This window comes from Dermacentor variabilis, chromosome 8, assembly GCF_050947875.1.
Source record: "Dermacentor variabilis isolate Ectoservices chromosome 8, ASM5094787v1, whole genome shotgun sequence".
Taxonomy (NCBI): Eukaryota; Metazoa; Arthropoda; class Arachnida; order Ixodida; family Ixodidae; genus Dermacentor; species Dermacentor variabilis.
In genome coordinates this window covers 79,618,532-79,631,867 of record NC_134575.1, presented here as the reverse complement: position 1 = coordinate 79,631,867, position 13,336 = coordinate 79,618,532, and the positions used below count along the sequence as shown (strand labels likewise).

Genomic DNA, 13,336 nt, shown 5'->3' with positions numbered 1-13,336 from the left:
CCCAGTTGTCAAGAGAAGGCAAGGGAGCAAGAAAAAGAGAAAGCGAAGAGAGGAGAGGCAGGGAGGTCAATCAGACGAGCGTCCTGTTTGCTGCGCTGCGCTGAGGGTAGAGGAAAGGGAGAACAGAAAGGGAAAAGGAGGATCGGAGTGATCACTGAGTGCACGTTGGAGTATGCACAGCGGCAATATAAGCGCTTGGTCAAATCGGCGCACTTCAAGTACTGCAATTGCGCAGGAGTGACGTTTTCTACCAGCGACCGATGCGGCGACAACCCTAGTATCTTTCACTCAGAGTACGGTCTCGATTCCTGCCGGTTTAATGTTGCCCGAAGGGAGAGACGTTCTGCGTCGCCGTGAGGACAAACACAAAATAGGTGCTCGACGGTTTATTGGCAGCTACAGTAGGCACACATCGGGCTCTCAATTATTGCCATACGATAGGAACAAGCGTTCCTCAGCGCCACATCCAGCAGAAAGTGGCAAAGCAAGGTTGTTTTCCCACGAGAAAACCTAGGTGACAGTTGTAGCTTTAGCAGGGAAGAAGTTTGGGCGTGTTGGTGGGATACATTCAGACTGGGATACACAGCGCAAAAATTTTGACACAGGGACAAGCAGAACACAGGACGAGCGCTAACTTTCAACAATTGATTTATTGCAGCTGGTGAGTACATCTATACTCACTGGGACGCCACTGCAATAGACACAGGGTGATTTGGGCGTTGTGAAGGTTTTTAGATATGTAGATGATTTTTTTGGTATTTTTAGATAGATCACTACTTGATCCGGCTGCCAGTTCTCATATATATTGCCGTTTTGACTGTTCAAACCTTGCTGTTAGCTGTATTCTTGCCTCATTCAATGAGTATTATAGGCCACTTACTTTCACTACTGAATTTCCAGCGCAGGGCAATATCAGGTTGTTAGACTTGCCTTTGCATTTCAAATCTGAACACGTGTGTTGGGTATATGAGCCCAGAGCTAATAAGCCGCCCTTTAGGTACAGTTCTGTAAACTCTAAACTCATAAAAAGAAGTATCGTACGTTCTTTCCTGTCATGCGCTCTATCTAAGTCATGTGCTCACTTGCTAGATGAAGGCCTTAGTAACCAGGTGGCTCGTCTGGAAGCAGCGAACTATCCGAGACATATCATTATCTCGGTTGCTGAAGGCCTGCATCGTCAAATGAAACTAACTTCACGCATGAGCGATGAACAGAGAGCGGATGACGAAAGAGAAAGGAAAGAAGAAAGGGACAACCGAAAAGTGGCGGTAATTCCATACTTTCATAAGGTTTCCCACAACCTAAAAAAGGTTGGGAAACGTTCTGGTGTAAACGTTGTGTTTACAGCACCTAACAAACTCTTGAGGTTGAGTGTGATGAGCTGTCCCATGAGGAAACGAAATCCTAGTTGCGCTACCGCGCACAAAGATCCTTTTGTTACATGCACTGGCAATGTTGTGTATAAGATCCCACTCTCGTGTGGGAAGTACTACGTGGGCCAGACGGGCAGATGTTTAAACGTGCGTCTGGCGGAGCATAGTAACGAAGTGGAGAGCATCGCAATAGATGGGCATCTGGCTGCCCATTGTAGAAAATGTGACGCGAAGGCACCATGCTTCCCGCTATTAAAACAAACTGTTGTTGTCTATCGCCACAGGAATAAGATTACGAGGGAAATTGTGGAAGCAGCCGAGATAGCCACAGCAGGTGACGAGTGCGTTAGCACGCCGTCTATATTTTTATCAAGGAAAGAGCTTGAATTTTTGGGCATAATGGTCACATGACTGTCTTTTCCTCCTTCCCTTCAGTGTGTTCTATTGCAGTGGCGTCCCAGTGAGTATATATGTACTCACCAGCTGCAATAAATCAATTGTCGAAAGTTAGCACTCGTCCTGTGTTCTGCTTGTCCCTGTGTCAAAATTCTTGCGCTATGTATCCCAGTCTGAGTGACAGTTGTAACCGCAGCAACGGATGCAGTTCATGCAATCTACAATTGAAGGCACTTGAAGAACTCCAGAACGCTTGAAACTTTTGGTTTGCAAGCAGTTCCTTGGCGGCTTCCGCCCTCGCCAATGGTACTGTACGGGTTTGGGTGTCTTCGGCACTTTGCTGACAGAGCTGCCGGGTCTGCAATAGATCAAGAGAGAGAGAGAGAGAGAGAGAGTGTAAGGACAAGAAAGCCATGGAAGCAACTAGACGAGCACCCGTATTGCAACCCTATACTGGGGGTGGGGGACAGGGGAATAGAAAAAGGGAAAAAGGGAGAGAGTATGTACTGAGTGCGTTTGGAAGGGTGCACAGGGACACTATAAGCTGTATATTAAGCCGGCGCGCTTGAAGTATTGTACTAGTGCACGAATCGCTTTTCGTGCCTGTGACGGGTATGACCCCGGCCCGAGTATATTCACTCGGACAATGGTCTTGAGTCCAGTCTGTCTTTAAGTTGCCCGCAGAGAGGGGCGTTGCACATCGTAGCGAGGCCAGCTACACAATGAATGCTCGATGGCTTCCTCGCACCCACAGAAGTCGCACATCGGGCTCTCGGCCATTCCCATACGATAGGAGTAGGCGTTCGTGAATGCCACTACGAGCCACAAGCGACATAGCAAGGTTGTTTCGGAACGGGAGAAGTTAGATGGCAGTTGTAGCTGCAGCGTGGGGCCCAGTTTATGCAATCGGCAATTGAAGGCACTTTAACTCCAGTGATCTCATGGCTCTTTGCGTGCAAACAGGCGAAGTTCCCTGCCAGCATCCGGGCCCGCCAAAGGTTTTGCGCGCGTCTGGGTGTCCTCGTGGGCAGAACGGGCAGCTTTGTCAGCAAGATTGTTGCCGACGATGGCACAGTGAGCAGGAATTCATTGAAAAGTAATGTTGTGACCTCTTTCTAGAGCATGGTGGTGCACATCCCTGGTGTCAAATATAACCTGCTCGTAAATAGCGGCATGAAGAGCTGCAAGTTCTGACGACGTAGATGTAGTCACGCGTGACAAATTGAATCTAATTGTAACTTGCTTATCTGGAACGGCGAAGGCGTCAGTTGAGCTGGTAGGTGATGTCGAACCATCGGTATGCATATGTATGTAGTCATGCATGATATGTCGGGTGCGCTAATAGGAGCGTTAGTTGCTTATGAGCTGGCAAAGGTTAATTAGCCTTCTTTGTAATTCCGAGAATAGCAAAATTCACTTGAGGCTCTCGCAGGTACCACAGGGGAGATGAAGGCTTCGCCGTCGGTGTATAGGATGACGGTATACACTCTTGATGAGCGCTAATCACTCTTGAAAAAGTCGCTTGAAGTCTCTCGGTATAGATCAAGGATGTATAGAAAGGCAGACAGGTTAACCATAAATCCGCGTCACTGCCATTCTCGGCATTATGGATATAGAAACAGATAGAGGCAGTATTACAGAGAAGGCAAACCTGGTACGTGGCCAGATGTTAATCATGTGGCCGCATTCACGTAAGAAACCCATGCACCATATAAATTCCTTACAGCACCCAGTAAGAATGGCGAGGGTAGGGATGAAGGTTGAACCGGCGATTAAGAGTCGGGCCGTGCATTTCCCGACAGGTGTCATCAACTGACCTCCGGTGGTTGTTATGTTGGGCCCGTGCCGTGCCGTCTTCACCTCCCTTAGTTTTTTGGCAAGCCGTAAGCTTATGATTGAAAAATGTATAACCAACGGTATACACAATCGCAGCAAGGAACTTTGTGATCTCGTATGTTGGGCTGTGGACGACAAAACCATTGGAAAGGCAAAAAGTGATATGTTCGTACTTCGCCTGCAAGTAGTCATCTAGAGCTTTTCTGTTCTGATAGTCTACGATAGTCGTCTCAAGATTTAGGCAGGTGTTTCACCCCTGTGTGTAAATGCCTCGTCAAACAGAGTTGCATGTGTCACGTGTAGAACTGTTAGCCATCCCAATCAGGAAGGCATGACGGCTAACAAATGGCTCGTCGAGATATTTGTTCAAGTGAAGTGAGTTCAAGTTGTACCTCGACACTAATTACGCATGGAGGCAAACTGAGAGCATCCAGCTTGAAGAGCGCGGAGAATTTTGGTATCCTATAGTATATCCCTTTTACTCCAAGGGCTTTATCAGCAGACTCACAAATAAGCAAGGGTGTTCATCCGTGTAAGGGAAAAGGGAGTTCGCACAGGCACCATGCCACTTGTCATCTCACACTCATGGCTTTCTCTTGTCGTGCGTACAGGATCTTTTTTTCATTGTTTTCTGTAGCAGCGCATTCTATGAACTCATTTTAGCAGTTTTTTACCGTACGTGGCGCAGACGCCTGCTCGGCCTTCACGAGGAGACTCTATAAGCCCACAACATTGTTTACATTGTATTCTGCACTCTTGAGTTTGTCGATGCACGTGGCCAAGTGCAAAATGTGAATTTATTACACTGCTCGTGCCTCTCAGCACTCGTGTTTGTGTGCCGCCTCTGAGCCGTTGTTTTTGTTGGTTTGTGCTATTCTTCAAAATACAATGCTAGATGCGTAGCACTTGCTATTACATCGCAGTCGGCATGACATGAGAGAATGTCACTTCTTTACGCGATCTTCTCTCGTTTTCCAGGCCGGCAGTTGTCGAGCATTATGATGTCCCACCCACTCGAGTTCAGGACGGCTTCTAACACCGCTATCTGCGTTATTGCTGGGTGAGATTTTCAGCGAGTACGCCTTGCAATTACCTTTAATGGAGCACACCTGCTTCAGTTCTTTTACAGCCTTCCCTTTTTCATTTCTTCGGATGATTGAAGGCGTGCTCAACACGACAATGCAAACGCCGCAACATTCATCAGGCGTGTTCATTCGCAAAAACAAATTTTATTCTTTTTATCCACATTTTGGAACCGGTAGGCTGCTCCTAACGAATGCATGCAAATATTGTAAGCTGGTAAATATCCACTGTGTGAGAAAGCGGTCAAGAATGGAGCAACTAATCGGGACACCTGGCTTAGTTTTGCTGCTTTTATCCCGATTTTGAGTCCACATTACTGAGTAGATATCCCGACCAGTGCTTTACACCAACTGCACAGTTTTAGGACGTTCTACCCTACAATTCTTTATCTAATGAATGAGGCAGTGTTAACGTGAAAATTATGCACAGAAGACATTCCAGTGAAGGCGAAGACCGTGGTGGGAGTGATGAGTATTACAAAATTTTTAGGACACTTAAGCTTCACCTTTAAGACTAGAACGCGTTCAATAACCCCATGCTGTTTTGCAGGCTTCCCGTCAACTGCCGCTAATGCAATCGTAACGTTTTCCGGGAAAAGCTGGCTGCGAACGCTATGCACAAAGGCGAGCTTTCTGGTAGAAATTCGGCCTCTTGCATGGGTTGACCTCCTGTTATTGTTTTGCACTTTTAATATTTCACTCTGACAAGAGCTAACATCAGTGACATGCGCTGTCGGTGATTTTTTTTTCTATTACATTTGCTGGTGGGATACTGTTTCCAAAATTCCGCTGGCTAACTTTGTAAAGAATGAAAGAGAAGGTATCAGCAACTTTGGTTGCAGAGAGGTGGCTGGGTACCCGTGGTTCGCAATTTCGTTCGAAATTCTTTTTGCGGAAGTGACGTCCAACGCGGGCGCGGCATGCCGTCGCCGGATTTTCGGCGACACGGCATCTTTAACGCTATCGCGGCAATAAACTCGTTGCGGGGAGGTGTTTCGAAGGTGAAGCGTAACACGTCTTCATAAAGAAACAGTTGTTTATTTCCTATCAGTACCAAAGGGGGGTTTCCTGGTCAGCACCGCGCAACCGTGTTCAGACTCCTGAAAGCATGTGGCGACGCCGATCCGCCAAGAAGAAGCCGGTTATGGGCAACGTGATACGCCGCCGGTGTTGGTCAGTGTGCCACTCCCGCACTACCAGCAGGTGCCCACTTAGTAGCGCGTCATCTTCAACAGCTCAACAACGTCCGTCGCAGGACGGTGTTCTTTGGTTCATTTTGAACTCTCCATTTCAGTGAGGTGATATATATATATATATATATATATATATATATATATATATATATATATATATATATATATATATATATATATATATATATATATATATATATATATATATATATATATATATATATATATATATGTATATATATATATATATATATATATATATATATATATTGTGAGCATTATATTACTCCTTCATCTTCTTCAACTATATGTATTCATCATCATAGCCATCATCATCGTCGTCAGCGCGCGGCCGGCGAAATAAACCGTCGAGGTTAAACTACTGTCTCGCAAGTGGTGGGGGTTGGTCTCGATCTATTGATCCTATACGACTTCGAGTTTTCCTGGAGCTTACTTCAGGTCGCCGCTTGCTCAGGTCGCCACCATGCCTCAAGAAGACCCACCAGGAGCCATGTTCGTTGACCTTCGTAACAGCGTTCTTTCAGACAGCACCTCCTGCTACCGCTACTGCTCCAAACCATCTGGCGACTCTAGTACCCCGTCCACCTTCCACACCACATTATGCTAGCCGGCCAGCGCCCCCCCCCCCCATTTGTTATTATTCCAGTATTCGCGGGCAGATATCGCGTTTTTGTAGAAGACTACAACAGGACGAACGCCGTGGCTACGATGTTTATTACAGATACCCGATGCTTTGTCCGAGTCCCTACCAGAGCCGGCTTCCCCCACATTCACTTTCCCCACCTCGCGAAGTGCCTCGCAAATACCGTCCAAGGCGCCGCCGCTCGCCATCCCCTCTCCCACGCTCGACATCACCCACATCAGCCCTGCAACCGGAGATCCGCATTCCTGACTACCTATCGCAAAACTTGCGCAAAAAAACAACAAACAACACTTGCGAAAGAAATTCAGACGCTAATAGACGAAGTATTAAACATTCGCTCGTTAAGTTTATAACTAATTACAGTATGGCCATTATTGCAATTTAAATATTCTAGCCGCGCCGTTCTCAAGGCGGATCCAATGGGAACGAATTTGCAAGATGACACCAGTTTCGATATATAAATTCCGGAACTTTGCGGAGAAGTGCATTGGCTTTCCAGTTAATTTGTTAACGAAAAGTCGTTTCATGCATTGAAGCACACAAGTAACTAACAAACAGCCGTTGCGGAGCCCTTTCCCCATTCCTTTTTTGGTAGTTGTGTTCTACTGCTAGAACTGACCCTGGGAGCCGATATATATATATATATATATATATATATATAACCTCTCTTTTTCTAGATTAAGGGTGGGTGTCCGTAATAAGCCTTACAGCGTAATAGCCTTATTGATAGCCTTAAGCTTTTCGGCTGTAGGTATAACGTCCTGCGTATCAACGTGCTAGACGAAGAATTCAATATAGAATGCACCAAACATGGAATCATTCTTTTGCAACACGCAGTCCTGCGCTTTGCAGTCGTTTCAGAACGGCTTCTATGCGCGCTAGGTGTTTCCCTTCCTACGTCTCTCCGGTCACGAGGTATCGTCAACACACACACCTGTGTCATCGACTCCGTCGTGCACGATATCCATAAACTGCTTGAAAAACAGTGGTGCCGCGATATTCCGAAAGCGACTATGTTGGTTCTGTAAAGTCACTTTGTGGTCGTCACAGTGAGGACTTCTAGGGATCATTCGTCCACTCGTAGTTGCTGGTATGCCTTTTGGAGCTCGCTTTTTGAGAAATAAACTTAACTTCTCCCTGAGTCAAGTAGATCGCTCGCTATTGGAAGAGGGTAGGCTTGAGGGCAGGATTTACTGAGCAACGGTAGCTTCTCCCTCCCCCTTCCCCAGAGGCGTAGCGTACCGTTTTATTTTTTGAACAGCAACCAGTGCTGTCGCGCATGCTGATAATTTCACAGGTTTCAGTATTTCCTGTCCATCTAGTCAGTCGACCTCTTCGTGTACGGCTGAGCGAAGAGCTTGCGGTACTTGACGACATCTTTGACACCGTGGCGTAGCCGCTGGTTGCAAGTGAATATCCATTAGCTCACCGACACGTCCGTCTATCTGCCTGTTGAACACGTCGCTATATCGTTCAAGACGTTCGCCCAGTTTTGATCGGTTCGAGGTGTCGGTTCCGCGGATTTTCCGCGGATTTCAATGTCCAAAGCCTGGAACCATTCTCGTCATAGCAGCCTAGCTAAATGGCCCGATGCGACGGGCAGGTACAGCAGTGCTGTGTTCTGCTTAAGCTGCGCTTCCAGAGGAAAGCGCCCTAGCTTCATTTGTTCTCCCGGCCATGCGGCATAGTAACTATGTAGGCTGCACCTGTGCAGGAAGTGCAGGTCAGAGGTGCTGAAATGTCTCATGGCTGATCACCGTTCACCGATCAACGGGCAGTGTCTGCCCGTTGACAGTCAGTTTGTAATTGGCGTTCACGAACCCATATTCATAGTGTTCATGACGAAGAGATCTTCCAGTGAGTCAATCCGCTGCATCAGTTGGTGTTTCTCGTGTCACTCAGGTGCTGTGGATGCGTGTGCTAGCTGATAAGGAGCTGTAGAGTTCAATTCCTCTTTCCTCCCAAAGGAAGCTCCGACGATGTGGCCTGTTTTGGAGTAATACACACACTTGGACAATTTTGCAATCGTGCGGTGAAAACATTCCGGTGCATCGGAGGCACGGTTCGTTGCTCACATTTGGCTTGCGCGAAGCTACAAATCTGGTTCGTTGTACGTTCTCGCTTGCCGTCTTTGAGCTGCCTTTCTTCTTGTTGTGCCGCTGATTCTTCTGACAAGGCAAGGCCGATCAAATATGACTTCGAATTGAGCTAGCAGGCATTGTTGAGGTTACTGTGTCACATTTCGCACATGGAGCGGTCTCGGAGCATTACGTCCAGAGACACTGTAGAGCATCTCTTACTAGTTGTAGCTGGTGCCGTTAAAGTGGCCATGTCGATGGCTATGCATGTGTCGACTGCTGCTGTTGGCGTATAAGCTGGGAGCGTCCATGTCGGCCTCATTGCGAAGTTGAAGTCACGTACGATGCTGCCTAGCGCTTCAACATATTCGGCAGTCGATTCTGGCGGTGCTTGGCTTCCTTGAAGGAAGCGGAAGTGACTCAGAAGCTCGTTAGGCTTCTGGTAAAGTGTTTCTTGAGGCGTTGCAGTATAACCTCAAGCTCGACATCCGAAGAGAGGAGAATTCAGGAAAGGCAGGGATGTCAACCAGTCAATAGTCTGGTTGGCTACCCTACACTGGGGGATGGGAGAAGGGGAAGAGAAAGAAGGGAGAGAGAAGGTGTAGATACGTGTACGGACAGCACTGCAGTTAGAGTCGCTCGAGCTAACCAGAAGTTCTGAGAAAACACAAAAGTGCCTTCACTGCCTTCTGAGCCGATGATCGGTCGGGACGGTGCTCTAATATGGTCTGTTCACTCAGAGGACGATCGTCTAGTTTCCTCAATGTGTTGGACAAAGACTGTCTTTGTGCTTGAAATTGTGGACAATGGCACAATAAGTGGTCAATGTTCTCCTCGCATCCGCAAACATCACATGCAGGAGTATTAGCCATTCCAATTAGTGCTGAGTAGGCATTCGTGAAGGCAACTCCAAGCCATAACCGACACAGAAGAGACGCTTCACGTCGGTGTAGACCCGCTGGAGGTTTGAGTTGAAGTGACGGGTTTAGTCTGTGCAGTCTTGTGCGCCTTCTATGTGCGGTGTTCCACTCTGCCAAGGATATCGTGCGTGCTAGAATGCCAAGTTGCCTCGCGGCGTCGGTCCTTGAGAGAGGAATGGGGACGCAGCGGTCTTCTTGGTTTGACGTCCGAGCTGTCGACATCCGAAGGTCGCTGTGGTACAATCAGTGTTCGTGTGATGTCAGATGAGGGCTAACCGCAGGACGTGAGCAAAATAGCACGCTTCTTCTTGCGGCAAGTGAAGTTGTGAGCTTCGAAGAACATTTGCAAGCGTTCCCACCATGCGTTGCAGTTTTCTTCGTGGCAGAACTCCGGTACACGCACCAAGTTTCCGTGCTCCATATTATAGGCTCGCTAATTCGTCATCACCTATTTAACACTTCTTCGTAAAAAAAACAACTGTTTATTTCCTAGCAGTACCAAAATGTTGTCGGTAGGAACCGCGCAACAGATTGTTCACATACCAGAAATTCCAGAAAGCACGCGACGGCACGAATCGGCCAAGAGGGAAGTCACGTCCTGCATGCAAGTAATGTGATACGCCATCTGTGCTGGTATCGGCCAGTCTCCCACGAGTGCGCGCGACAAGCAGGCGTGCTTAGTCAAGCTGCAGCATCCCAACGTTATCGCTGTCTGCCCTGTTCCACAGTTGTTTTTGTTTGGTGAAAATAAAACGCCAACCGACCAAACGACCGACCGACCGACTGACTGTCAACTCGGTGGTGTGTTTGCTTGGACAGCTTGACGACGTTGATCGCAGGACTGTATCCTTTAGTTTTTTCTGCACTCTTCTGTCCCTTAATTGTGTGGGTGTGTGGGTGTGATATCTTCGTCAACCGCTTTCGTTTTTTAACTGTTTTCAGTGTTCGCGCTAATGCTTCTTACTAGCTTGAGTCTGATTCCAGAAAATTTCTTGCTTAATTCAAATAATGCTGAGTCCAATGATTTGCTTTCTCAGGGGAACAAAAAGTGCTGTTTCTAACGCCGTGTTGCGTTGCATAAAATATAAAATAAGATATATAAAATTGCGTTGCACACCATCCTTTCTGGCATGCAGCATCGACAACATAGCTTCACCGCTGGCCTTCATGTCGTACCTGCTCGCTGAACACCAAGAAGTGCAGGACAAAGTTCGAGCAGAAGTTCAATCCCTGCTCCAGAAAGAGGTAAGCGCTTCCTATAGTCTCAGCGAATAAGAAAAACACACTGTGTGGCATTACAACAGTGTAACGGTACTGCAAATTGGAAGTCAGGCAGCTCGTATATGTGTTAGTGCTTTTTCTTGGAAATATTTTCTTTCCATAGTCTTAATTGTACTTATGTCTATCGTAGCCTTTTCATGTACACAAATTAGTCCAGTTTTCTTCATTATTTTTCGCATAATTTTCACTTTCATGTAAGTAGCGGCGGTGTGTATAGGAACTATACTGTCAACGCGAAGAAATTAAATTTTTGTTTTTGGACTAACAAATTACTGACATGCTAAATACATTAGTCAGGTAAGCGGATTGTCAAATTCGGCCGACACACTTATGGTTTACCATTTCTACCGAATGCGATGGAACACAAATAAGAAATCGCTGCCGAAATGTGCCATCATTGCTGATAGGTGAGGTAATTACCAAGAAAATTACTCTAACTGGTAAGCTGAACTAGTTGTTTTGTAGCTAAGAGAGTGGCTAAAGTTTGTGATACGAATCTGCATTCACAGATCAGTTCTCATGCTACAACTGCACGTCAGATCAGATGCTAGTCAGTAGTGTTTGGTCATATCATTGGAGAAGGCATCTGGCCAATGACAAACAGTACACACATGCTGAAACTTTTGTAAATTCGGCCCGGAATTTTTCCAAGGGAAATGCGCTAATAAGTATCGTGTTCAAATCGAGACAGGCAAAAACAGGAACAAGCAAGTTCGCACTCGGTAGCGCGAGATTTGCACGAGCGAAGTTCGTCGATTACGGGTTATTCCAGCTACAGCTAGGTTGTAACTTGGCTGCTGCTAGATTTAAACTTGGGTTCAAGTAGTTGCATCTCGTCGTGGTTGCTGGCCTCCGGGAAGATGCCTCGCTGCATACATATGCCTTGTGCACGTTTCTCGACAGACCTAACCGTGTTGACCGTCATACCACGGTCGATTTCACATCGGCAGGAATGTCCAAACACCAATGAGAGGAACTCATGTTGAAATGGAGCGGTGGAAGCCCTGGTTGAAGCGCGAGTTGCGCGTCGCTCGTACTCGGCCTCCCGCACTGCAAGGTCCTAACGTAATCGTCGTTCCTTCGCAGCGATCCTGGCTCGCCCTCAACTGGCATATTCTGGATCTTCGTGTAGTCACCACCTCTTTGCTTCGGCCTACCTGGCGAAGTAGGTCGGAACGGCCCGTCGTTGCCGCTCTTTCTCCCGCATCACAGCAACTCTCGCTTTGCGATTCGCAGCCTCTTCTTCGGCAGTACAAACCTTCCAAGGCCGCAACATGGCTTTAACTTACCAAGTCCCACGGATCGCGCGCATACATACTAAGCGCATGCGCATTCTGAACCGTTATCACGGCGCATGCACCGACCTCGGGGCGGAGGCAAAATCGGCTGTGCGCAATGTCTCCGTCAGTGGGCGTCGGTGGAGTTTTGTGATATGCTGTCCATTTTGCAAAGAGCAAGAACAGCTTCGCTGTTAAAAGTTCCTAAGAGCACAGTCACAGCGCTAGACGAGGTTACCGTTAGGCTAACTAATGAGCTCGGAACAAAAAGTGGGGAAACTGTTGAATTTAGTTTGAAAATATCGCCGCCCAAGCCCTCTGTACAGACGTTCGACCACCGAAGCTCAAACGTGCGGCCCCGGTGTTTGTCCATGGGTCCATTCCGAGGGTTCATGAAATGACGGCTTGGTAGGCTGCCGGATCCTTGGTGCGGCGCAGAAAAGCTCGTTCCCGGTTCTGCTGGTGACGTTGCTAATTGAAAGCTGCCTACTCCTAAGGAGTACGTATGACGCGTGACCAACCCATTTAGGAGCCGGAGAGAAACTACTGCGCGCGCGGTTTATGTGCGACGGAGAGCAATTACATCGCAACTGGCGCAGCTAATTCAACAGCATCTAGATAGAACAAGGCCTTTTCGCTATGATCCATGATGTCATGTTACCGGGCGCGAATGCCATACACTCTTAGGCAAAGTTACACCCTTTGGCTTGCCCCTTCTGCCACACAACAATAATCGTTATCTGCCTTGATGCGTTTCCTTTCTTTAACGCTGCGAGCCCGAAACTTTCCAGTAACGAACGGCACGCGCGTTATCAGAAGGAGCGCTCCAAAGGGTGTAAACTGTTTTATGCTGATAACGCGCGTTTCTCTCACACATTTCTCTCTTCAACGACCTATCTGGCACAGCGCATATAACCAGCAATACTAACGACTTTAACCGCACGCTAATTTAGCTCAAGCGAAATCAAACACATGCCTCTGCTTCTGTAAAACTACTAGCTCCCAAAACATTAACCCAACCCAAATTAGAATGCGCTTGTTCGGTTTGGGATCCTCCTGAACGCGCTCTAAGTAATCTCACTGAATGAATACCAACCCGCGCCATTATATTCGTACACTCTGATTTCTCTTACACTACCAGCGTAAGTAACCTAAAGATTCAAGCATGTCTGCCTAGTCTTCAGGCTCCCCATAAAATCGAAAGGCGTTCACTGTACCAGAATTTTTTTTTCATGT

The 13,336-nt window shown here is 47.3% G+C and overlaps 1 protein-coding gene across 1 annotated transcript in view; it reads left to right on the top strand.

Moving 5' to 3' along the window:
* The first annotated feature begins 4,587 nt into the window (after positions 1 to 4,587).
* The window catches only part of LOC142591128 (cytochrome P450 6B4-like), a 34,950-nt gene continuing 26,201 nt past the window's right edge, over positions 4,588 to 13,336 (top strand). Inside the window, exons 1-2 of the mRNA XM_075703508.1 lie at positions 4,588 to 4,665; positions 10,679 to 10,787. Of these exons, the coding sequence (XP_075559623.1) occupies positions 4,604 to 4,665; positions 10,679 to 10,787 (171 nt within the window). The 5' untranslated portion in view covers positions 4,588 to 4,603. The remainder of the gene's footprint in view (positions 4,666 to 10,678; positions 10,788 to 13,336) is intronic.